General features: G+C 32.9%; 1 protein-coding gene and 1 long non-coding RNA gene across 2 annotated transcripts; one reads left to right on the forward strand and one right to left on the reverse strand.

The window, feature by feature from the left end:
- The first annotated feature begins 387 nt into the window (after positions 1–387).
- Positions 388–3,637, forward strand: LOC109341110 (40S ribosomal protein S5-like). The gene is made up of 5 exons (XM_019578928.1): positions 388–475; positions 574–675; positions 875–1,149; positions 3,091–3,294; positions 3,426–3,637. The coding sequence occupies exons 2-5, from the start codon at positions 580–582 to the stop codon at positions 3,478–3,480; spliced, it is 630 nt and encodes a 209-aa protein (XP_019434473.1). The 5' UTR covers positions 388–475; positions 574–579; the 3' UTR covers positions 3,481–3,637.
- Positions 1,653–14,119, reverse strand: LOC109341111. Its single transcript, XR_002106894.1, has 3 exons — positions 13,887–14,119; positions 2,621–2,911; positions 1,653–2,279 (listed from the first exon to the last, which is right to left on the reverse strand). It is a non-coding gene; the product is annotated as an uncharacterized LOC109341111 (long non-coding RNA).
- Between the last annotated feature and the right edge of the window lie 9,831 nt (positions 14,120–23,950).

Here is a 23,950-nt window from a genome sequence, read left to right on the forward strand (position 1 = left end):
AGGTTCTTTTAAGAGAGGTGTAGCCTTATTTAGAAGAATGTAATATTTATGTACTGATTATATAAAAAATTATACACAGTTAATGTATTATCCACTCTTCATTTGTATTACTTTTATGTAAGAATTAATGACTATTGGAAAAATGAATGGTAGATAATGCAATGATAGAATAAAAAACTCTTACACTATTGGTGCACATCTTTTTTCTCCATTTAAAATACATTGTGGATTTTAGAAATTAAGATTATATAGCTAATTTACATTAGCTTATTTATACTTTTTATATAAGAACAAGAAAAAGAAATATACAGGTGAAAGAGAAATGAGGTGAAGTAGATTCATGAAGAGGATAATGGGCCGGGTAAACTATAGGGTTTTGATATTGATAATAAATACCTGAAACTGCGGAAGCCAGTGTTTGTTGCCATCTCTCGCAATTTGAAGTTAGCTTAGAACCCTAACTGCATCGTAACTTGTAAGTTCGATTTCTTCCTCTTACTCTTTCACATCTCATTTCATCTATTCTATTTCTTTTTATAATAACTAACTCTTTTTGTTTCATTCATAATACAGAGAGACATGGCTGACGTCATCGATGAACCTGCCGCCACTATTTCAAATCCAAATCAGCTTGATGTGAAGCTTTTTAACCGTTGGAGTTTCGACGAAATTAATGTACTTATTATCTCTATTCTTCACAGTAATTATATCTCTACTTCACAGTAATTATATTTCTATTCATTATTTACATTTTCTTAATTATATTTTACCACTTTGTCATTCATTTTCTGTTTTAAATTTGAATAGTTAAGTTAAACTATATAATGTATATGTGAGTGTCTTATATGTTGTTTTTGTGTTTTTGTGGAATAAGGTTAGTAGTGACATATCATTAACTGATTACATTGGAGTGTCGGCGTCTAAGCATGCGACGTATGTACCTCACACAGCTGGAAGGTATTCGGCGAAGCGATTCAGGAAAGCACAATGCCCGATCATTGAGAGACTCACTAACTCTCTGATGATGCACGGTCGAAACAATGGCAAGAAGCTATTGGCTGTCAGGATTATTAAACATGCTATGGAAATTATTCATTTGTTGACTGACCTCAATCCTATTCAGGTTATCGTCGATGCTGTCGTTAACAGGTGTGCTTCGGCATAGAAATGTTTTATTGTTGCTGTCGTTTATATATTCTAATAATGTTTATAGCTTTTATCATATGTCCATCAAAGGGATTGATATCATTGTTTTGACTGTCCTTGTTTTTGTTTTGATTTGTAGAATGCAAAGATGATTATTTTTTCTGGCTATCACAATGAACATTTTTACGGAAATTTTTTGTTGTTGTAATGATTTGGAGAATGCAGTGATGATTATTTGTTTTCCCTATTGGTTTGATAGCCTGAATGATGGCATATTGTATTAGCTCTATCTGAGCATTCTCCTTGTTTCCCTGTATTTTTGTTGTTGCTTCTAAGTAGATTGTTAATATTGTCGGTAAATGTATGCTATTTGAAGAGAATAATGTATGTTGTCGGCGTTCATGGTTATGCATATTCATTATATTTTTTTTGAATGGGTAGTTGGATATATTGAATTGGAAACATAAATTATTTTCTCTGGCTCAGAAGTTTTATTTTCGTCTTGATTTGGAGAATGCAGTGATGACCATTTGTTTTCCCTATTGGTTTGATGGCCAGAATGATGGCATATTGTATTAGCTCTATCTGAGCATTCTCATTGTCTCCATTTATTTTTATTACTGCCTTTTAATTACATAGTTGATATAGTCTATAGACGCATGGTATTTAATTTGAAGAAAAAAATGTATGTCAAAGTTCATGGTAAAATATATTCGTTCTATTTTATCGCATGGCAATCAGAGTGAACATGATTCAGAAAAGTTTTATTTTTTGTTTTGATTTGGAGAATGCAATGATGACCATTTGTTTTCCCTATTGATTTGATCGCCTGAATGATGGCATTTTGTATTAGCTCTATCTGAGCATTCTCATTGTTTCCTGCTGTTTTATTTTAAATTTTGTTTTTTCTAATTTGATATTAGATATGGGTTAAACTGTATGCTATTTGAAGAAATAGATGCAAGTTGGATTGTTCATGATAAAATTATATGCATTGTATTTTATCCTGATTTGGAGAATTCAATGATGATTATTTGATTTCCCTATTGGTTTGATTGCCTGAGTGATGGCATTTTGTATTAGTTCTATCTGAGAATTCTCCTTGTTTCCTGGTATTTTTGTTGTTGCTTCTACTTAGATAGTTGATATGGTCGATAAATGCATGCTATTTGATGCATATAATTTTTGGTAAAATGCATGCTAAGAGAAAAAAATGTATGTTGAAGTTTTTGGTAAAATGTATTCATTCTACTTTGTTGCTTGGTTAATTGAATATTTTAAATTGTGTACATAAATAATTTACTCTTGCAATCAAAATGATTGTGTTTTGGAAAAATTGATTTTTGTATTTGTTTGGAGAATGCAATGATGATTATTTTTTCCCTATTGGTTTGATTGCCAGAATGATGGCATCTTGTATTAGCTCTATCTGAGCATTCTCACTGTTTCCTTGTATTTTTGTTGCTTCTTCTACTTAGATAGTTGATAGTGTCGAAGTTCATGTTAAAATGTATTCATTCTATTTTTTGGCATGATTGTTTGAATATATTGAATTGAAAATGTAAATTATTTTCTCTGGCAATGATAATGAACATGTTTCAGAAATGTTATTTTTTGTGTCTTGATTTGGAGAGTGCAATGATGATTATTGGTTTTCCCTATTGGTTTGATTGCCCGAATGATGGCATTTTGTATTAGCTCTATCTGAGCATTCTCCTTGTTTCCCTATGTTTTAAAGTTTTGTTTCTTCTAATTTGATATTAGTCTACAGCAAAACCAGTCTTGTTATATGCTTGGGATATAAATTCTAAGTGGTCATCAATGTGCTATTGTTGAACTATGGCAATGGATTACCATGTTTGTACTGTTTGATGTGTATAATTTTCAACTTTTAATATTACAACTCTGATTTTTTTAATCTCATTTTTTTCTTCATTTATGTAGTGGTCCCCGTGAAGACGCTACTCGAATTGGCTCTGCTGGAGTTGTAAGGAGACAAGCTGTCGATATCTCACCCCTTCGCCGTGTTAACCAGGCTATCTATCTTCTAACAACTGGTGCACGTGAAGCTGCCTTCAGAAACATTAAGACAATCGCTGAATGCTTGGCCGATGAACTTATTAATGCAGCAAAAGGTTCCTCCAACAGGTATATAGTTAAAACAGCTTTGTACCTTGAATATGCAAGTTTTTTGTATTAAATCTTCTATATTTCTTTGTGTTATTATGTTTGTAAATGTTTTCTGGGGTTTGCTGAAAAATATTTTGACTCCATTTCAGCTATGCTATCAAGAAAAAGGATGAAATTGAGAGAGTTGCCAAGGCTAATCGTTAAAGCAGCTTCTGTTGGCAGAATCTCTTGATGACTAAAGTAATTTTTTTGGATATGTACTTGGTATATTAACTTTGGTTATTTTGTATTTTTGCCAACTTTAGTGACTTCAGTTTTTAGCATGGGGGTTCACATGTTATAAACAATTTTGTTGCTGTGTTCCTAGATCATTGAGTAAAACTTCCATGTTTTATTTATGAGGAAATTGAATATAGTATGTTATTTAGCATAAATGCAGAAGTCTTCTAAGGTTATGCTATGATTTAAGTGACACTTGTGATTAATATTATAAATGGGGAGGGAATCCAGTTTAAACTCTACATCTTAGTCATCAATTTTAGGAAAATTCAATTGTTTAGATCTATTCATGAGTTCAAACCATTAGATTTCTCTAGGATTGATAGATAAGATGTGAAATAAGTTTTTTAAATTTTTGATTGGAAATGATTACTTGATTTTGTTATTGTTATCAATATTGTCTACTATATGAATAATTGGGAATTTTCATGTCTCTGAAGTCTTTTCCTTCTCTTGTCTTCAAAAATCAAACTTGCAAAAGAGCTCAAAAATCAAACTTGCAAATGGCTCTGAAGCCTTGTCTACTATTCTTTATGTTATTCACCCTTATTTGTTGATAAATTTAATTGATTTGGTTTCAGTGCAAATTTAATTAGCACAAATATTTGAATACCCAATGATATATTTGAAATCCAAATAGGCTCACATTTTATTAATTATAAAATAGACCAAAGTAGAAGAGATGACATGAAAGTATATAAGAGCAACCCTCGGCTCCTGAGTTAATTGCAATGAACGTTTGAGGATACTGGATTGAATAGAAATGATTTTCTATTCATCCCAGGCATATTTAAAGGAGACTGTTTTCAAAAACAGAATTACCAGAATTAAGAAGACACTCATCGCCTAAGACATTAAATTTTTTTGGGTCTATATCCTCTACAGTTTGAAATAGTTTGAAATCCTTTGCAGTTTAACTTCACATTAACTTGATTACAAGTGCATTTGTTGTAAATATACACAATCCATTCGGGCTTACCATGTATTTGTACTACTGTTTCAGATTGAGTTATGGAGATATCCTTGAAGGTGTCCAAGAACTAAAAAAAATAACAATTTTTAAGTTGTCCAAGTATAGCAATTTTGAATTTATGATTTCATTCTGAAATTCGAATTCGAATTTTGAACACTAATGTCATTAAAATATAGAGTCCTAGCTAATTAACCTGATTAAAGCATTACCTTATTTAGTATTTCAACATGCGTTGAAATCTCTTTAAAAAGGAAGGTTATCATTCATACAACAAGGGGGAGTCAGTTGTGGCAAAAAAAAAAGTTAAAAAAAGAGCGAGAGATTCATTTTCCCTCTCATCTCATACAAACAAAGTCAAAAACAAATTCAGTACAACAAAACTATGCTTCTTCTAATTTCAACTTCCAACAACTAACTCTTCTCAAATTCAGTAGCTCCCTTCAAAAACCAAACATACACTCAACATCACAGCAACAAGTCTCTGTAAAAATCACTCTTCACCCTTCAACCTTGTCACCAATCATTTTCTTTCCATTTATCAACCACTACCAACCCTACTTTTTTCTATGAATATCACATAAGTCATATTCATAAAAAGTTATACACACAAACCCTTTAACTATAGATCAAAGTGTCCTCCCATGGAAGGAATGTAGGTAATGCATCATGAGGATCCCCACAACCTTCCAATCCTAGACAACATTTCAATCATGTTTTAGGCAGTAAGTACAATACCCTTTGTCATTACATATATTTATTCATCTCTGATTAATAATCGCAATAATAATTCCATTAGTATATCAATGGGAATTCATGAACTGCACAATTTGTAATATGTATTGTTAATTAGCATTTTACTAAGGAGTTTAATTTTATATTAGAATAACTGATACATTAAGGTTAGATAGTTTATATAAAGTTTCAAGAAAAGTATATTTATTTTCATTAAACAATTTTTATGGAATATTATTGTTTGGTTATGGTTCGCGTCGTCTCTAACTTCTCTGAAAATGGGAAGAAGGTCTATGACCAAAGTATATATTTTTAATCAATCAGTTTTTTTAATCAAACAATTTTTAGGGAATCTTTATAGTCCGATTATAGTTCGTGTCATTTCTAACTTCTCTCAAAATAGGAAGAAGGTCTACGACCAACGTCTTATCTTCACTATTAATTCCATTAAACCAAAATAACTATATTATAAATCTTTCTAAATTAATAAAAATCAAATAAATCAACAAATATTTTTAATTAGAACTATGCGGTATTGATTCTCTTACATATTGGGATACATAGGAACAATGTTAAATCTTGTCAGGCCTAATCATAAAAAATATATTTGTGTATAATATTTTTGAATAAAAGAATCAGGGTATTTAATTCATGCAATATAGTAAGGGTACCATTTAAAAACGAGCAACTAGGGTGCTAATATCTTCCCTAGTTTATAACCGACTTTGAACCTGGATATCGAAGGCCCAATATGGTTGGGCCAAAATATTTTTCTGCATTTTGATTGAAAAAATGTTGTGGCAACTCTAAGAGGTCACATAGTCGAAAATTGTTGTGTGATACCACTTCACAGAGTATTTTACCTATTGACCCATGATATGTCATGTTATACCACATCTCGCCCAAGACACCCAATTAAACCAAGTCTTGGGCTCTTCCGACACAAAACATCGCAAGTATACCTCCAAGTACCGGTTAACCACCTCTGTTTGGCCATCAGTCTCTGGATGATATGATGAATTCATCTTCATTATTGTCCCCTGTAAACAGAATAATTATGTCCAGAATAAACTCATAAGCAGATGGTCCTTATCACTTACACTTGATTGCAGAATACCTGATGTCTCAGAATCTCTTAAGCAAATCATTCAACCGGTTTCTTATCTGTATACATGTGCTTAAGTGGTAGGAAATAGCCATATTTGGATAGCCTATCTACCACAATAAAGATGGCCTCAAACCCTTTTGACTTCAGTATCCCAATGATGAAATCTAAGGAAATGTGTTGGAGCAGCGAAAGCGATTGTTGCATAACATTAACCACAAGCAATCAAATAAAGTGCATAGAATAAATAAAAGAGAAGAAACAAGAAAATTTGGTAACGGAGTTCATCCAATTGTGCCTACACCCCCACGAGCATTCAACTGCTAACTAGCTATTATTAGAAAAATAAGAATTACAAGCTCTAACACACCCATGGGCCCAAGTGCCCTTGGGGTGTTTCTATTTGGTGAACTTAATAACAAGGGACCTCGGTCCAATATATAACATTGATACTCTACTATATTCTAATACTAAGCAATGTGAGACTAATATAATTGAAAGTGAAAAGAGTCAAGACCTGCACATCTAAGTCTAATCAAAGTTTTGATGAACCAAACACACATACAAGAAATCTTGAAGATCATACAACAAACAACCAGCTGAAGACTCATAGGTTGCATATATAGATTTAGGACTTTATTATATTCAGTTGTAATTAGAAGTCTTAAGATGACTGCCATAGTTTGAGTCTAGGTTAGGTAAACCTAGGTGGAAAGTCTCACAAGAACTAAAGAGACCAAGATTAAAATTGAGACATAACATCTAGATATCTTATGATAAATAGACTAATGCATACACATACATAGTTTCATGCATTAACGGTAGTATATTTTAAAAGTCTATGTAAAGCATGTGCATATCATATAGGTAGTTTATCATACATTCCTTACATCAAAGAAAAACATTTTTAACTCAGTATAGTCGATTAAATAGTTAGTGTAATCAATTATCTTGAACTCAGTTACTAACTGATCTGATGCTGTTAGCACGTTAATCGATTGAGACGTAACTTAAAAGTAATTATTAACAGCCCATTTATCGATTAAATGGAAGGATAATCGAGTAATATCAGTATCAGTAGGATTAGTATAAATTTTATAAATCTTGTCAATGTGGCATAACTTGCATATTTCGAAAATTGTTAGACAACATACATTTTCATAGATTGCATTGCAGTGAGAAAGTTCATTTAGAAAACCTAGGGAGTGAAAGCATTCTAATTTAGGCTTAAAGATTAATATCATTGCATCTAGTCTCTAGTTTTCTATACATCAAACTCTTGCATCTAGTTCTTGATTTCTTTGAGAGATTTGTGAGGAAAATCTTTTTCTGAAAAGAGTGTGAATCATTTTTAGAAAAACTAATGCATTAATTTCATTTAGAATTAGGTTCTTGTGGATTTTTTGCTTTATGTTTTAGATTGAGTTTTCAATTGTTGAATCCGAGTATTAATTACTCAAGTCAACTCAATACATTCTGTTTGAAAAAGGAAGTTGATCTCTTTGTGAATAGTTTCACTACAAGAGAGATATTTGTAATCTTCACAGAGGCTAAGAGGTCTTAGTTTGAGCGATACCGAGGTTGGGGCCGACCGTGAAAGGATAGGAGATCCTAGTAGGCGATTTAGTTAGGTCAAACTTAGGCTGCCAAGCTTATAGCGGCTAAGTAAGGATCGACTTAGTTTTTCTGATTTTGTAATTGGAAGTGTGTTTGTAAAACTCACAATTGGAATAGTTGATGAAAAATCTCCTGAGATCAGAAGGGGAGGCTTGGATGTAGTTTGCAATGGACCACAAACGAACCAGGATAAAATTCCTTGTGCACCTCTTTCTAATCCCTAATCTCTTTACTTTCCATCTTTAATTTGTTGATTAATTGTGTTAATATAAGTTGCATGCTATAATCTGTTTACCGTCTTTCTGTAATCTCATTAATCAATTAACTATGTAAAGATTCAGTAATCGCTAACTTGCTTTGCAAGAAACCAAAGAATCAAGTTGTGCGAGTGCCATGATAATTGATTATCCATAAGCATAATTGATTATATCCGAGCACTATTTAATCGATTAAGTCCAAGCATAATCGATTAACTGTAGTCTGTTTTATTTTTGCTCAAATATAGGAAAAGCAGAACAACTGATCCACGAAACCTATTCAACCCCCCTTCTAGATATATTCTGACCTGTTGATAACAAACAATAATAACATGTTTCAACCACCCACAACAAAATGTCTTCCCAAATTCGATTTGGAATTGGTAGGGATTGTACTAACCCTGCTAGAGACGTCGCTGCATATTTTTGGTGTAGGCAAACATCACATTTCTTGACAAAATCCTACACCATCTTCTTCATCTCAACCCAATATAAATTTCTAACATTTCGCCTATAAGTCCTCAAAAAACTCAAATGTCGTTAGGCTAGAGAGGAATGAAATTCTACCAACGCATTAGGAATAAGTTTAGAGGTTGCTGATAGAACCAACTTGCCCTAGTACAACAATACCCTCTGTCGTACACTCAAACTAGTCCTTGAGTTTGCATCATTTTCTAAGTCCTCCACTTTTTGTTTCAAGAGTGGATCTGTTTCCATTTCTACCTGCAACTACTTGTTGTGCACCCAAATTGGAAAAAAATGTGATCTCCTTTAACTCCCCTTCCTCAAACATTCTATACAAGGAGTCAGTAGCCTTGTTTTATGGTAACCCAACAGCTTTGCTATCCAATTCTGCTGGTAAGCAATGGTTATTCTGTTAGGTATCAGTGGACAGAACAGATCTAGAATGGGGGAGTTGAGTAGGTGTCACGGTTACCAATTACCGCTTTTTGCACCGAAGCCCTATTCTGGAAAAAGCCTCAGTTAATTGATAAACACTTTGTCTTAATCGATTAACTCACAGAAAACAGCAAGTTGCGAAGTGGCTAATTGCTCAGCCACTCACCGGTAATCAGATACAACAAATATACTTGAACAAAATTAAACTCAATATGACAATTTTATAGTATCCAAAATTATCAGCTACAATTAGGCAATTATTACAACTTGAAATTAAAGAGATTAAGGATAGAAAGAGCCTGCAACAAGGAATTTTATCCTAGTTCGTTTGCGGGTCGACTTGCAAACTACATCCAGGCCTCCCTTTCTGATAGGGAGATTTTGTTCAGTAATATTGAAACGAATGTATTTTTACATGCACGCTTCTAATACACAAACTTAGATGCGCCCTTCTTGAATCCAAGAACCTAATTTCTTGGTTTGATTCACCTAATCGCCTAAGAAAACCTTTCTTATGATCTAGCCCCAACCAAGAAAGGTTTTAAACTCAAGAATTCTAAGTCTTGGTGAAGACTCACTAAGTCTCTTTGGTGGTACGACACCAAGAGACGATTTCCCTTATTAGAACACTAAAAATAGTACAAAAAATAGAGTATTATCAACTACAATGTAGCTCAAAATATCACAATTAAATCTCAGCTAAAAACCCTATACAAGACTCACAAGTAAGCATGAATATGTTGAGTTAATTGATGTGCAAAAACAAGGAAATTCTATCCTAGAATTCTTCTAAAGAAATGCAAGAATCATGTAAAAGAATATAGCAAATGTTAGTACATTAATCACATGCAATTAGATCACAATTAAACCTTAAACATGATACTACTATCTCTCACTATCTCATTATGCATTTCTCTCTGCCTAAAATGACACAAATGAGCAAAAAAAATATACAACGTAGCAATTCTAAAATGAATGATATGATGTATGGTGCAAGACCTAAAAACACAGTTTATATAGAAAAGCTTTCTAAGATCCAGTTAACCGATTAGGTGCCCTTTTAATCGATTAACGAGCTGTTAAGAACTGTTGAGAATAACTGAATTCAGTTTTTCAGTTATCAGTTAAAATTGATTTCACGTTAATCGATCAACTCACATATTTTTCAGTTATATGATAAAATGGTAAACTGCCTATATGTTATGCTTATCACCTATACATGTTTTACCAATATATTATGCCTATGATGCACAAATAACATGTATGATTAATGCATAAACATATAATAATCTAGATGGCATGTCTCATGTAAATGATTTGATTATTTTTAAGACTTGTGAGAATTGCACCTATGTTTACCTAACCTAGACTCAATATCTAAGACACATATCTAGGCCTCTAAAAATGACTCTTGTAAGACTAAGTCTAGATATGAGATCCTTGAGTCCATGACATGTTAATTTGTTGAGTCATTTTCAAGCTTTCAATGAATCATTGTCTTCATCAAAACATAGGCAATTTAATAGTGCAACACTTTGACACTTGCACTTTCATATTCTTTGTGGTAGAAGATGGCCCAAGCTCTTTTAGTCAGAATACACCTTGAAACTCCCCCATATTAGATAAGGTCTCCAATGTTGCATTGATAATACAAGAGCCATTAATTCCTTCTCCTATGCAGATTTGCATAAATTGTTTGGTTATAGAACCTTACTAAAGTAAGCAATGGGTTATCGATTCTACATTAAAATAACACCTATGCCATTCCTGGAATAATCACATTCATTTTCAAATGTTTGGGAGAAATTCGATAGGACCAACACGAGAGCCTGAGTCATCACTCCCTTCAATTCCTCAAAAGCCGCCAAGGCTGCAAGGTTCTGATGAAACCCCTATTTCTTCGTTAATTTTGTTAGAGGTTTAGAAATTTTTCCATAACCTACAATGAAAATTATATATATCCAGTCAACCTCAAGAATCCTCTTACTCCCTTCACATTGTACAACATTGGCCATTCAACCACACTTTAGATTTTTTTATGGATCCACTGCTGCTTCTTGTTCAAAAACTAAATGGCCAAGATACTCCACCTGTCGGTTTACGTACACACACTTCTTTCGATTAACCACAAATTGTTGATCCCTTAATACCTCTATGACTATTGTTAAATGCTCCAAATGTTCCTCCTACCCCTGCTATATACCAATATGTCATTGAAGAACTCTAGAACAAAGTTCATTAGATAAGGTAAATACCTGATTCATGGTGGACTGAAATGTTGTCGGAGCATTGGTTAATCCAAATGACATAACCAATTACTCATAATGGCCATCATACATCTGAAAGACTGTTTTATGCACACCCTCCTCCTTCATATGTATTTGATGGTATCCCGACTTCATATCAAGTAATTCCTCTACCATTGGAATGGGATACTTATCAGGAATAATTACCTTGTTTAAGTTCCTATAATCCACACGCATCCTCCATGAAGTGTCCTTCTTCCTAACCAATATAACATGGCTACAATAAGCACTGAAGTTATGTCGGATAATTCCTTGTTGTAACATATTATTCACCTGTTTTTCAATCTCTTCCTTATGGCGATAAGGATATCGGTAAGGTCTCACACTAATCGGTCCCGTCTTTTTTGGTAGCTTAATGAAGTGAGATGGCGAGGGTAACCCCTGAGGCTGTCTAAAAATTGCCGAAAAATTCGTTAGGACTTGATGAATTTCTCTATGTTGTTCCACTAAAAGCCTCATTTTCACCTTTGGCGCACTTGTTTCAACAATTTCCTACATTAAGCTTTGTAGTGATGCTACATGCTTCTCCTGATGCTTGTAACACAACCCTTTCTCCACTCCAACATAAATTACTTGACATTTTCTCCCAATCAAATGTGACTTTCCTGAATCTCTACAGCCAAGCTACTTCTAAAATCATGTCCAACTTTCCCAGTTCCAACATACATGATTCCACTAACATTTGAAAGTCCTCCAATTTAATGTCCACCTTTTTGCACTTGCCCCACATAGCCACTTTATGTCCATTCCCCAATCTTACCCCCATACGCTTCACTTGCTTCAATGTGATTTCCAACGTTGCTACCACATGAGAAGATATAAAGTTGTGGCTAGCATCACTATCAATCAACACCAATACCGACACCTCATTATTTTTTCTTTCCACACGAAGTGTTGAAGGAGGAAAACCACTTCAATGTTTTCTATCCATCAAACCAAAAACCCTATAGAGCCACAGTCCAGACTCGACTGTTCCTCCTCCTATCTAACTTCAATGGCAATGATCTCACATGCTTCATTCATTGTCTCTTCATCTCCCAATACTACTAAGCGTAATTGCTTCTCTGCATACTGATGATGAGGATGATACCTTTCTCCACACCAGAAACACAATCCCCGGGCCTTTCAATTCATTAACTCAACATATGGGAGGTGTTTGGTACCACAATTTCAGTCATTGATCAATGATGTTCTTCCTTTGTTGCTCGTTGCGCGATTGTCCTATTGAGCTAAGTTGCGTGTTTCATTTTGGGGATTGGGCGAACCTTTGAGTTGGGTTCCCCTTATGAGCCCAGACCCATATCCAAGTTTGCATAGATTGGAGGGTAGATCCGCCCCGGATCCTACCTTGTTCTCATAACCTGAATTCCAACTCTTATTTTCTTTCCATCCTTGTGTACCAGCAATATGATTGCTATGGGATAATGATGCACGAAATAGATTTGCCTCTACATCACGTGCAATGTGCATGGCCTGAAGATGATTCATCTGATTGCACGTTCAGACTTGTAAGCGGATCTCAGGATGCAGACCACCGAGGAAGTTGCCTAAGTACTGTTCATCTGGTCGCCGATCAACTTGAGAAGAGATTAACTCGAACTCCTCCATGTAATCCTCCACGCTTCCCATTTGGCTGATCTTTGAGTTCTTCAAAAGGGTTATTACTCTAGTGACCACCAGAACGATCAGTCAAAGCTCTCTTAAAACTTGTCCATGTTAGCTCTTTCTTTGTTGTTTGCTAGAGGTTAAACCAGTCGATAGTAGCACCTTCCATGCTCAACTTGGCTAATCTCACCTCCACCTCCTACAATGTTCCTCGTAATTCAAAATAAGTCTCCACCCTTGTGATCCATCCCACTGGGTCTTCTCCGTCGAAGGGTGACAACTTCACGTTTTTAACTGCCATCTAGTACTCTGTACTGTGTCCTCCCGATGGAACGTGTTGTTACTTTCCTCTAGTTGATTACGTAATCTGACAAACTCTTCGAGGACGGACTGACGTAATCCTATCAGAGACTATCGCACTATAATCTCCATTGTTGCCATTCGTTCTTCCAATGTAGTGATTCTATTAGACATTTTGGTGGCATAGACAATTGCACCTGCCACTAGCTCCAATTTCATACCCCGTAGGTCAGACCAATGATAAACACATATAATATAACAATATGTATTTTATGAACTAAGAAGAAAAATAAGCTTAAGAGTTCTACAAGAGTGTGTAAGAAAGTAACTAGAAAATATCCAGAGTCTATGACTCCTCTAGAGAATTATCCCCTCTCTAGCCTTACTACATATTCCATAAAACATACCCTCTTTTCCCATACACCAAAATTCCCTATATCTACGAGATTGATGCCACCTCACTCCCCTTCTATCTAACTCTCTTTTTCTCTCTCCCCCTAGCCCAATTTCTTTCTCCTAGTGTATACTTGCCACACTTTGGACCTTGCTTTATAAAAAATTGTATGCTATTTTAAGTAATAGATATAATATAGATTGTTCATGATAAAATGATATGCATTGTATTTTACCATAAGTTGTAATTGGATATGTGGAGCTCGTCTGACAATCATGATGAATGCATGTTCCGAAAAAAATTGATTTTTGTCTTGATTTGGAGAATTCAATGATGATTATTTGTTTCCCTTAATAGTTTGATTGCCTGAATGATGGTATTTTGTATAAGCTCTATCTGACCATTCTCCTTGTGTTTTATGCGTAGAAATTTCATGTTAAAATTAATGTACTACCACATATATAATTGTAGCAAAATGAATACTATATGAGTAGTTCTTTGATATGAATAATTAAGTTTTCAATTTTCATCTTGATGACACTACACTTAATTTTTATTTTTGTGGAGGTTTTTTTAAAATATAATATACATAAAATATACTTAAATATGATAACCATTCTTAAATATACATAAAATATACTTCAAATCATTCTTGTCTGACCAAGAATTATCAATCTTATCAAGGATCCTTCCTTGTGGTGATTATCACTTGACTTATCAAACAACTCACTTGTTTGTGGCGTCATCCCCTTCATATCTTTTTCATTTATCTTTTCCTACACTTATATATTTCTGTTACATACACAAAATAAGCCTTATGCAAGCCTCCCTCATGTACACAGTGCAATCACCATGGTGCGGGGCACCACCACCATTTCAGTTTGGTAGTCGGTCCTTGGATGCAAACCCCATGGAAATGATGGGGAATTCACATGACATTGGCTTCTTTTTTTTCTTCCAAATTTATATATTTATTTATTTTATATTTTTTTATTTATTATTCTTTTTGGTTCCAGAGGTAACATCATTCCTATCGTTGTTTAATGGTAATTTGTCCTAAGGTTGGTATTGTTACATCATATTTCTATTTTGGTTGGTACCATGTATGTTGTTATTCCTATTCTGGTTTAATATTACTCTTATCACTGTCAATCACCATCTCCTATACATGTTGTTTGTTTTTTTTTATTTTTTTGTTTTGTTTTTAATTATTCTTTCTACCAAAAAAATAAAATAGAAATAATAATAAGATAAGGTTGCCCCTCTAAAGGCTTAATGCCTCGTTGGACCACTTTATATTGTTATTTCTATAAAAATATAACAATAAGATAAATGTAAACACCCAATTTTGACTGAGATTAAAACTTTTCCAAAAAATAGTAATAAGATAATAAGTAAAATAAAGAGTGAATAAAAATCAGAAGGTGAGTTGGTAGCTGAGCTTTTGTTGACCCATTCAAATTAGGTTTGCAATCCTAATATATCTCCCTATATATTGTTAACTTAGTAAGGAGGTGCCGCACTTAGCAACACACATATACTTAAAGAAAAAAGAGACAACCCTAGAGAGAATAATGGAGAGAGGTAAGCTGAAGAAAGAAGTATCATCACACATGTGGGAAGACATTATTCCTGCCGACCAAGACCACATATATGGGTGTTGTTTACAACAATCATGATTCTTATTTTCGTCCCACATGGGGGCTGATGTTGTTTCTGCTTGCTGTTAGTACTCTTTGCGGAATTTCGTTGCTCATGGTTCTTCCATATCCCGTGTGCAAGGGCACAAATTGGGGTTTGCATTCATCCTATATTTTAGTTCTTCTTTCTTTTTAATTTATTTCGTTTTCCAAGGTTAATAGTGTTATCCATATTTTGGTTTGACATTATCCATATTCCATATTTGATATTGTGTATGTCCATTTTTTGCTCTATTTGGTGATAGGTTCAATGTTATTATTATTTAGGTTTAATAATACTCTATTAATCATTTGTCCATATCATAGATATGTTACTATTTGGAATTTAGTTTAAGTATATAATTGTTTATTATTATTTTTGTTATTGTAATCTTTGCTCTCTTTTTATTTATTTATGTTATTTATCTATTGTATAAACAAATAATAATAATAATAAAAATGAAATAAAAATAATTATTTTTACAAGTAAGGTAAAGTAGTGCACTATAGGACTAGTTCCTTGTCACACAATTTTATATTGTCTAAAGCAAGGAGAGTTGGTGAGCTATCAGACTAGTGTCTTATCTCATTACCTCATATTGTTAATTTAAAAAAAATAATTTAATAAAAACAATGTAAAAGAGTGCACTATAGGACTAGTTCTTTGTCGTGCTACTTTATATTGTCTAAAACAATGAGAGGTACTACACTATAGGACTAGTGCTTTGTCGCGTTACCTCATCTTATTAATTTTTAAAAATAATAATTTAATAAAAACATTGTAAAATACTTATCAAACAACTCACTTGTTTGTGGCGTCATCCCCTTCATATCTTTTTCATTTATCTTTTCCTACACTTATATATTTCTGTTACATACACAAAATAAGCCTTATGCAAGCCTCCCTCATGTACACAGTGCAATCACCATGGTGCGGGGCACCACCACCATTTCAGTTTGGTAGTCGGTCCTTGGATGCAAACCCCATGGAAATGATGGGGAATTCACATGACATTGGCTTCTTTTTTTTCTTCCAAATTTATATATTTATTTATTTTATATTTTTTTATTTATTATTCTTTTTGGTTCCAGAGGTAACATCATTCCTATCGTTGTTTAATGGTAATTTGTCCTAAGGTTGGTATTGTTACATCATATTTCTATTTTGGTTGGTACCATGTATGTTGTTATTCCTATTCTGGTTTAATATTACTCTTATCACTGTCAATCACCATCTCCTATACATGTTGTTTGTTTTTTTTTATTTTTTTGTTTTGTTTTTAATTATTCTTTCTACCAAAAAAATAAAATAGAAATAATAATAAGATAAGGTTGCCCCTCTAAAGGCTTAATGCCTCGTTGGACCACTTTATATTGTTATTTCTATAAAAATATAACAATAAGATAAATGTAAACACCCAATTTTGACTGAGATTAAAACTTTTCCAAAAAATAGTAATAAGATAATAAGTAAAATAAAGAGTGAATAAAAATCAGAAGGTGAGTTGGTAGCTGAGCTTTTGTTGACCCATTCAAATTAGGTTTGCAATCCTAATATATCTCCCTATATATTGTTAACTTAGTAAGGAGGTGCCGCACTTAGCAACACACATATACTTAAAGAAAAAAGAGACAACCCTAGAGAGAATAATGGAGAGAGGTAAGCTGAAGAAAGAAGTATCATCACACATGTGGGAAGACATTATTCCTGCCGACCAAGACCACATATATGGGTGTTGTTTACAACAATCATGATTCTTATTTTCGTCCCACATGGGGGCTGATGTTGTTTCTGCTTGCTGTTAGTACTCTTTGCGGAATTTCGTTGCTCATGGTTCTTCCATATCCCGTGTGCAAGGGCACAAATTGGGGTTTGCATTCATCCTATATTTTAGTTCTTCTTTCTTTTTAATTTATTTCGTTTTCCAAGGTTAATAGTGTTATCCATATTTTGGTTTGACATTATCCATATTTTGGTTTGACATTATCCATATTCCATATTTGATATTGTGTATGTCCATTTTTTGCTCTATTTGGTGATAGGTTCAATGTTATTATTATTTAGGTTTAATAATACTCTATTAATCATTTGTCCATATCATAGATATGTTACTATTTGGAATTTAGTTTAAGTATATAATTGTTTATTATTATTTTTGTTATTGTAATCTTTGCTCTCTTTTTATTTATTTATGTTATTTATCTATTGTATAAACAAATAATAATAATAATAAAAATGAAATAAAAATAATTATTTTTACAAGTAAGGTAAAGTAGTGCACTATAGGACTAGTTCCTTGTCACACAATTTTATATTGTCTAAAGCAAGGAGAGTTGGTGAGCTATCAGACTAGTGTCTTATCTCATTACCTCATATTGTTAATTTAAAAAAAATAATTTAATAAAAACAATGTAAAAGAGTGCACTATAGGACTAGTTCTTTGTCGTGCTACTTTATATTGTCTAAAACAATGAGAGGTACTACACTATAGGACTAGTGCTTTGTCGCGTTACCTCATCTTATTAATTTTTAAAAATAATAATTTAATAAAAACATTGTAAAATAGTGTACTATAGGACTAGTTCTTGTCATGCCATTTTATGTTGTCTAAAGCAATAAGAGGTAGTGCACTGTAAGAATAGTACTAGCCTTGTCGTGTTATCTCATCTTTTTAATTTTTAAGAATAATAATTTAATGAAAGAAATGTAAAATAGGTGCACTATAGGACTACTTCCTTGTCACGCTATTTTATGTTGTCTAAAGTCAGAAGATGTAGTGCACTATAGGACTAGTGGCTTGTCACTTTACCTCATCTTATTAATTTTTAAAAATTACAATTTAATAAAAGCAATGTAAAATAGTGCACTATAGGACTAGTTCCTTGTCGTGCTATTTTATGTTGTCTAAATCAAGGAGACGTAATGCACTATAGAACTAGTGTCTTGTCGCGTTACCTCCTATTGTAAATTTTAAAAAATAATAATTAATAAAAACAATGTAAAGTAGTGCACTATAAGACTAGTTCCTTATCACACTACTTTTTTGTTATCTAAAGCAAGGTAAGGTAGTGCACTATATGATTAGTCTATTGTCACACTATCTTATCTTGTCAACTTTATAAAACAATAAAATAAAAATACCTCAACCAATCAACCATTTTCTAGATGAACTATGTAGCTTTGATTTCTCTATTACATATAGAGATATGTAGGAGCAGGTACTTCCCTGTCACACACAAAAAAATAAAAATCTATTTTTGGGTTTTTCTTTTTTTTAATAATATAAGGGTAAAATTACTGTTTTGAATGAATATTCACATAATGATCAATGTGCCACTTTTACAACGGGCAGTATGAGGTGTAACACCTTCCTCATCCGTAACGGACTCCCAAACTTAATTTTTCTCTATGAGCATATCAAACCTTATTATTTAAAATTGGTTTTTCATGTTTTCCCTCTAATAAACATCGATGACAACTCCATTGCATTTATTTGCATTATACCCACTGTGTCCATGAAAATAGGGTAGCGACAATAAGATTGCTCATCTAAAGGCGTAATGTTATGAATAATATCTTGCTCTTGACCTTGGATAAGTTTTGATGAAGACAACAACATAAAAAATGGATTGAAGACTTAAAAACATGCACATCAAGAGGACACAAATTTATATCTTTCTAAGTTAATTACTTCTAATCCTAAGTCATTTACTTGAGTAATATAGAAATGCTCTCATGAATGATTTTCAAAAGATTTAAAACAAACTTTCATAACACTGAGTAACATGTTACTAGAAAATGAGTAACACATCACTTGAATTGAGTAACCAATTACCCAAAACTGAGTAATAGGTTACAAGAAAAAAAACAAGGCAAAATAATGAATTACCTAATCGTGTAACTGATTACTCAATTGGATACAAGCTTAGCATAATCGATTACCACAAGTGAGTATTGTTGATCAAAACCATGTTTTTCACACAAACTTATCAATAATATGGTCTTTAAATTTATCATCATGATCTATATGTGATCAATAAATGTTATTGGGAGATTAGTCAATAATCTTACTCTTGATACCTTACATGTGCCTAGAAAACTTGGTGTCCAAGTTCCATTTAGGTCCATATGTCCTTAGGCACACCTACAAAACAAAACTCACTTGCTTATTTTGGGTACCCAAATAGTTTTGGGACCCTCTATGTTAGTTTTCTTGGGATCTTGTCCCTTTTCAATATAAACATATTCACCTTTGGATACGCCATGCAATCTAATATGGCAAAAATTAGAAACATGACGATACATACCACAATAGGAACATGTAGGAGCCTTATTATACAAATTTTTTAAAAATCAACATATTTCTAGTATGATCACTTTTTAGCATGCGTAAATCCCAAATTAGATCTATTACTAACATTTCTTTGTTGTGCAAACAAGTTATCAAACTTATGACTATCATTTGAAAAGTTTGCTACCTTTTCTTTCAAAAATGCATTTTTTTCCTTCTAAAAGTGGACATTATCGCATGCGGTGTCATAGATAGCTTAGAAGCACAATCACATGTAGAGTTAGCATCAATGGGATCTAAAGTTTCATTTTGAAGCTGAATTTCATCAATAAATTTCTGCATTTCTAAATTTTTCTTTTCATGCACCAAAATGGCCCTTTTTTGATCGACATTGATTTTAGCCAACTTTTTAAGCTCTTCATGTAATTTAATATAAGCACCATATAAAACATCATACATGGAGGAACCATCGAAATCATAATCATAATTGGAAGTACTAACCTCGCTCGAGTTGCTTGCTTGCTTGTTTTTCAAGTTTCGTGATTTTGAGTCATAAGGCATATTTGGCCGATTCTTCATCGTCTGAGGTGCTTGATGAGGCTTCTTCATCAGGTAAAATCCATACTATATAGGCCTTCTTCGCCTTCATGTCCCGTGATTCTTTCTTGTCATTCTCAACCTGTTTTGAGATAAGTAGGACATGAAAATTTCATGTGCCCTACTTTCCCACACTCATGGGAAGTTATTTTCTCCTTTGTATTGTTGCCTTTCTTGGTTGAGTCTCTAGGTTCTTTCTGTTGAAACCTTCTGAATCCTCCTTTCTTCTTCAAGATTGGAGGAATTTGAGTCTTCATCACAAGGTATCTCCTCTTGGGTTTCTGTATGTGATGTTGTAGCTTTGAGAGAGATGCCCTCTACCTCTTGTATGATTCTTCATTTTGTGTATGATGGCCCAACTCCATCTCATGCTCTTGAAGTTTGTTGAAAATGTTGTGAGTGACATCGAATCCAAGTCCTTGGATTCCATAATAGCCATCACTTTAGCTTGCCATACCCAGTCAAGACATCTTAAAACGTTGTTAGCAAATTCACCATTAGCAAATACTTTATCCAATGCAACAAGATTATTAATAATATGCGTAAATTTTTTTTGCATGTCACTAATTTATTCATTTGGATGCATGCAAAAAAGTTCATATTCAAGAGTTAAAGTATTTAATCTAGCATTTTTGACTTCACTAGTTCCTTCATGGGTTACTTGTAAAATATTTCACATTTCCTTGGAACTCTCGCATTGGAAAACCCTAAAGAACTCATCATATGAAAGTGTAGAGGTAATGATATTCTTAGCCTTCAAATTATATTGCACATTCCTCTTTTCTTCATCGATCCAAAGAGTCTTTGATTTCTCTTTGGTTTCACTTTCCACTAAGTGTAGTGGAATGTGAGGTCCATTTTGTATGGCTTCCCAAATGTTCGTATCATTGGCCTCAATAAAGACCCTCATTCTGACTTTCTAGTAGACATAACCCTCTCCACTAAAGATGAGAGGGCAGTTGATAGAGGATCCTTTACCATCGAAATAATTGATAGAGCCCATTGTGTTTATCCCTTGGATCATACGAATTAGCGATTAAGCTAGTATGTCCAAACTAGCTCTAATGCTACTTTTTGGTTCATAAGTGCTCTATCTTCACCTAGAGAGAGGGTGAATTAGTTGTACAAATTAAAAATGAACTCGAATCTAAATGCAAAAGATAATCACAAACATAACTGGTATTAATCAATTAAAGTGGAAGTAAATCAATTAACACAAAGCAAATTTAATCAATTATATGCTAACTTAATTGATTAACAACACTCTACTTAATTACTTAAGCAATGATCAAAGTTTTTCTCAAAAATATTTTGGTTCTTGATTCTTTCAATTCAACAAGAAAATAGAGATTAACCCAAATTTAATATGCTCTAAAATATGAAATCAAAGTGCAATCAACAAAGCAAATTACTTAAGCAATGATCACTTAAAGAAAGATATAAAACGATGCAAGAAAGCGATAATTACGAGTAAGTAAATTGTAGGGTAAGGAGAAGAAAACATAGCCGAATTTTATCCTAGTTCATTTGCTTGTCCATATGCAAACTACATCTAGGCCTCCCCTTCAATTCTCGGGAGATTTTCTTCACTATAAGAAATCAATTGTTTGATACAAACATCTCTTCACCAAGATCTTTATTTGACCTAGCTTCTAATGGCTCCTCGTTACTTCTAACTATGTTCTCCTACGAGACTCTTCTTGGACCTAGACAACAACCAAGGGTTTCTCCTAATTTCTCTATTTTCTCCTAGATGATACCTCACACCCATAAAAGAGATAAATCTATAAATAACGATTATAATTTATTTTGTGTATAACTCTTCAGTGCATCTTGGTTGTGCATATTCAATACACTAGAAAATCAACACACGCACCCTTTGATGATTCTCACATATAGAGATGAAAATGAATGTATGAGACTCACTAAGGGAAATCTTTGAAAAAATTCTCAAGATATGATAATTCTCTCTTTTTCAAAGATTGTAAAACTCTTTTATTTTTCTCAATCAACCACTATTGAAAATCTCGCTTTTGTGAGTTCTAAAATAGTGAATGTATTTCGTTCTTAATTGATCTCTAATTATTATCTGAAAATATGATACCTTTGTGTATATGACAAATGGCAAAACACAATTCTGTTTTGATCCTATTCTGTTGGGGATAATCGATTAAATCAGGTTATTGATCTGTTAACATTTTTTTAAAAACGTCCAAGATTACAAAATAGAAACTAACTTAATTAATTAACGTGTTTCCTATTTACAAAGACTTATTCGATTAGATAAAGTCTGAATAGATAAATGGTTTTCAAAAAGAGTTAGATTTTAATGTATGAACCTCTAACATGAATGATGTATGCATAATGCATGACTTTGAAATGGATATAATTATAAGTGCCCAAAATCATGTATGCATGCTAAAATAAGTTTTAATCATGTTATGTATGATAAATATCTTTTATGCAATATGCTCATGATATGTGAGATTTATCAAGGGTTCACTCAACCTAGACTCTACCCATTCAAAGCATCTTAAGGGACCTAAAAATAAAATAATTACTCTTAAATTTCATGATCCATGCTTGGATATGAGTCTTGTAATGTTGTTATTGATGTGTCTAATATATTCAAGCTTTATTCTTCATCAAAATACAATCTTGCATCTTTGCATTGACAATCTCCCCCGTTTTGATGATGGTAAACCAATCATGCAATGTTGTATTCTTGAAAGACAATCAACCTTTGCTTTGATATTTGAGTTGAGCTTTAAACATTTTCTCCCCCTCACTTTGTGCATTAATTCTTGATAATCGTGGAAGTTTGTAATGCAATTAATCTGCAAAACACAAGACAACAACCATTCTCCCCATTTTGGCATGATAAAAAATTATGTTTACATGTAAAATATAGCCAAAAGTAAAGAGATGAACACATTTTAGAACAACTTAATCGATTAGATATGGTGTTAATCAATTAAGTAGAAACATAATTCACTGAAAAATAAAGGTTAAGAAGAAGAGATTAGGCTAGAGTAGTAGCTCAAGTGCATAACCAAGACGAGGGAATTGATTTCGATGAAACAGTCACTCATGTTGCTAGACTTGAGGCTATAAGTCTGTTTTTAGCATATGCATGTTCATTAAATTTTCAATTATATCAAATGGATGTTAAATGTGCTTTTCTAAATGGTTATATTCAAGAGGAGATATATGTTAAACAACCTCCGGGTTCTGAGGACTATAAACATCCTTCATATGTATATATACTGAATAATACACTTTATGGTTTAAAGCAAAATCCTAGGACATGGTATTTTAGATTAACAAAAATTTTATGTGAAAAATATTTGAAAAGGGGTAAGGTCGACACTACACTTTTTATTAAGAAAATTGATTGTCACACTCTACTTGTACAAATATATATTGATGATATAATTTCTGGTTCTATTAATGAGGATTTGTGTAGTAAATTTACTAAAATAATGCAAGGAAAGTTTGAAATATCCTTGATGGGAAAGTTGAACTATTTTCTCAAACTTCAAATCAATCAAACCAGGGATGGAATCATTGTGAACAAATCCAAATACTATAAAGATCTACTAAATATATTTGAAATGGATGAATGCAAAGCCATTGCT

The sequence above is a fragment of the Lupinus angustifolius genome, unplaced genomic scaffold (genome assembly GCF_001865875.1).
Source record: "Lupinus angustifolius cultivar Tanjil unplaced genomic scaffold, LupAngTanjil_v1.0 Scaffold_370, whole genome shotgun sequence".
In the NCBI taxonomy this organism is placed as follows: Eukaryota; Viridiplantae; Streptophyta; class Magnoliopsida; order Fabales; family Fabaceae; genus Lupinus; species Lupinus angustifolius.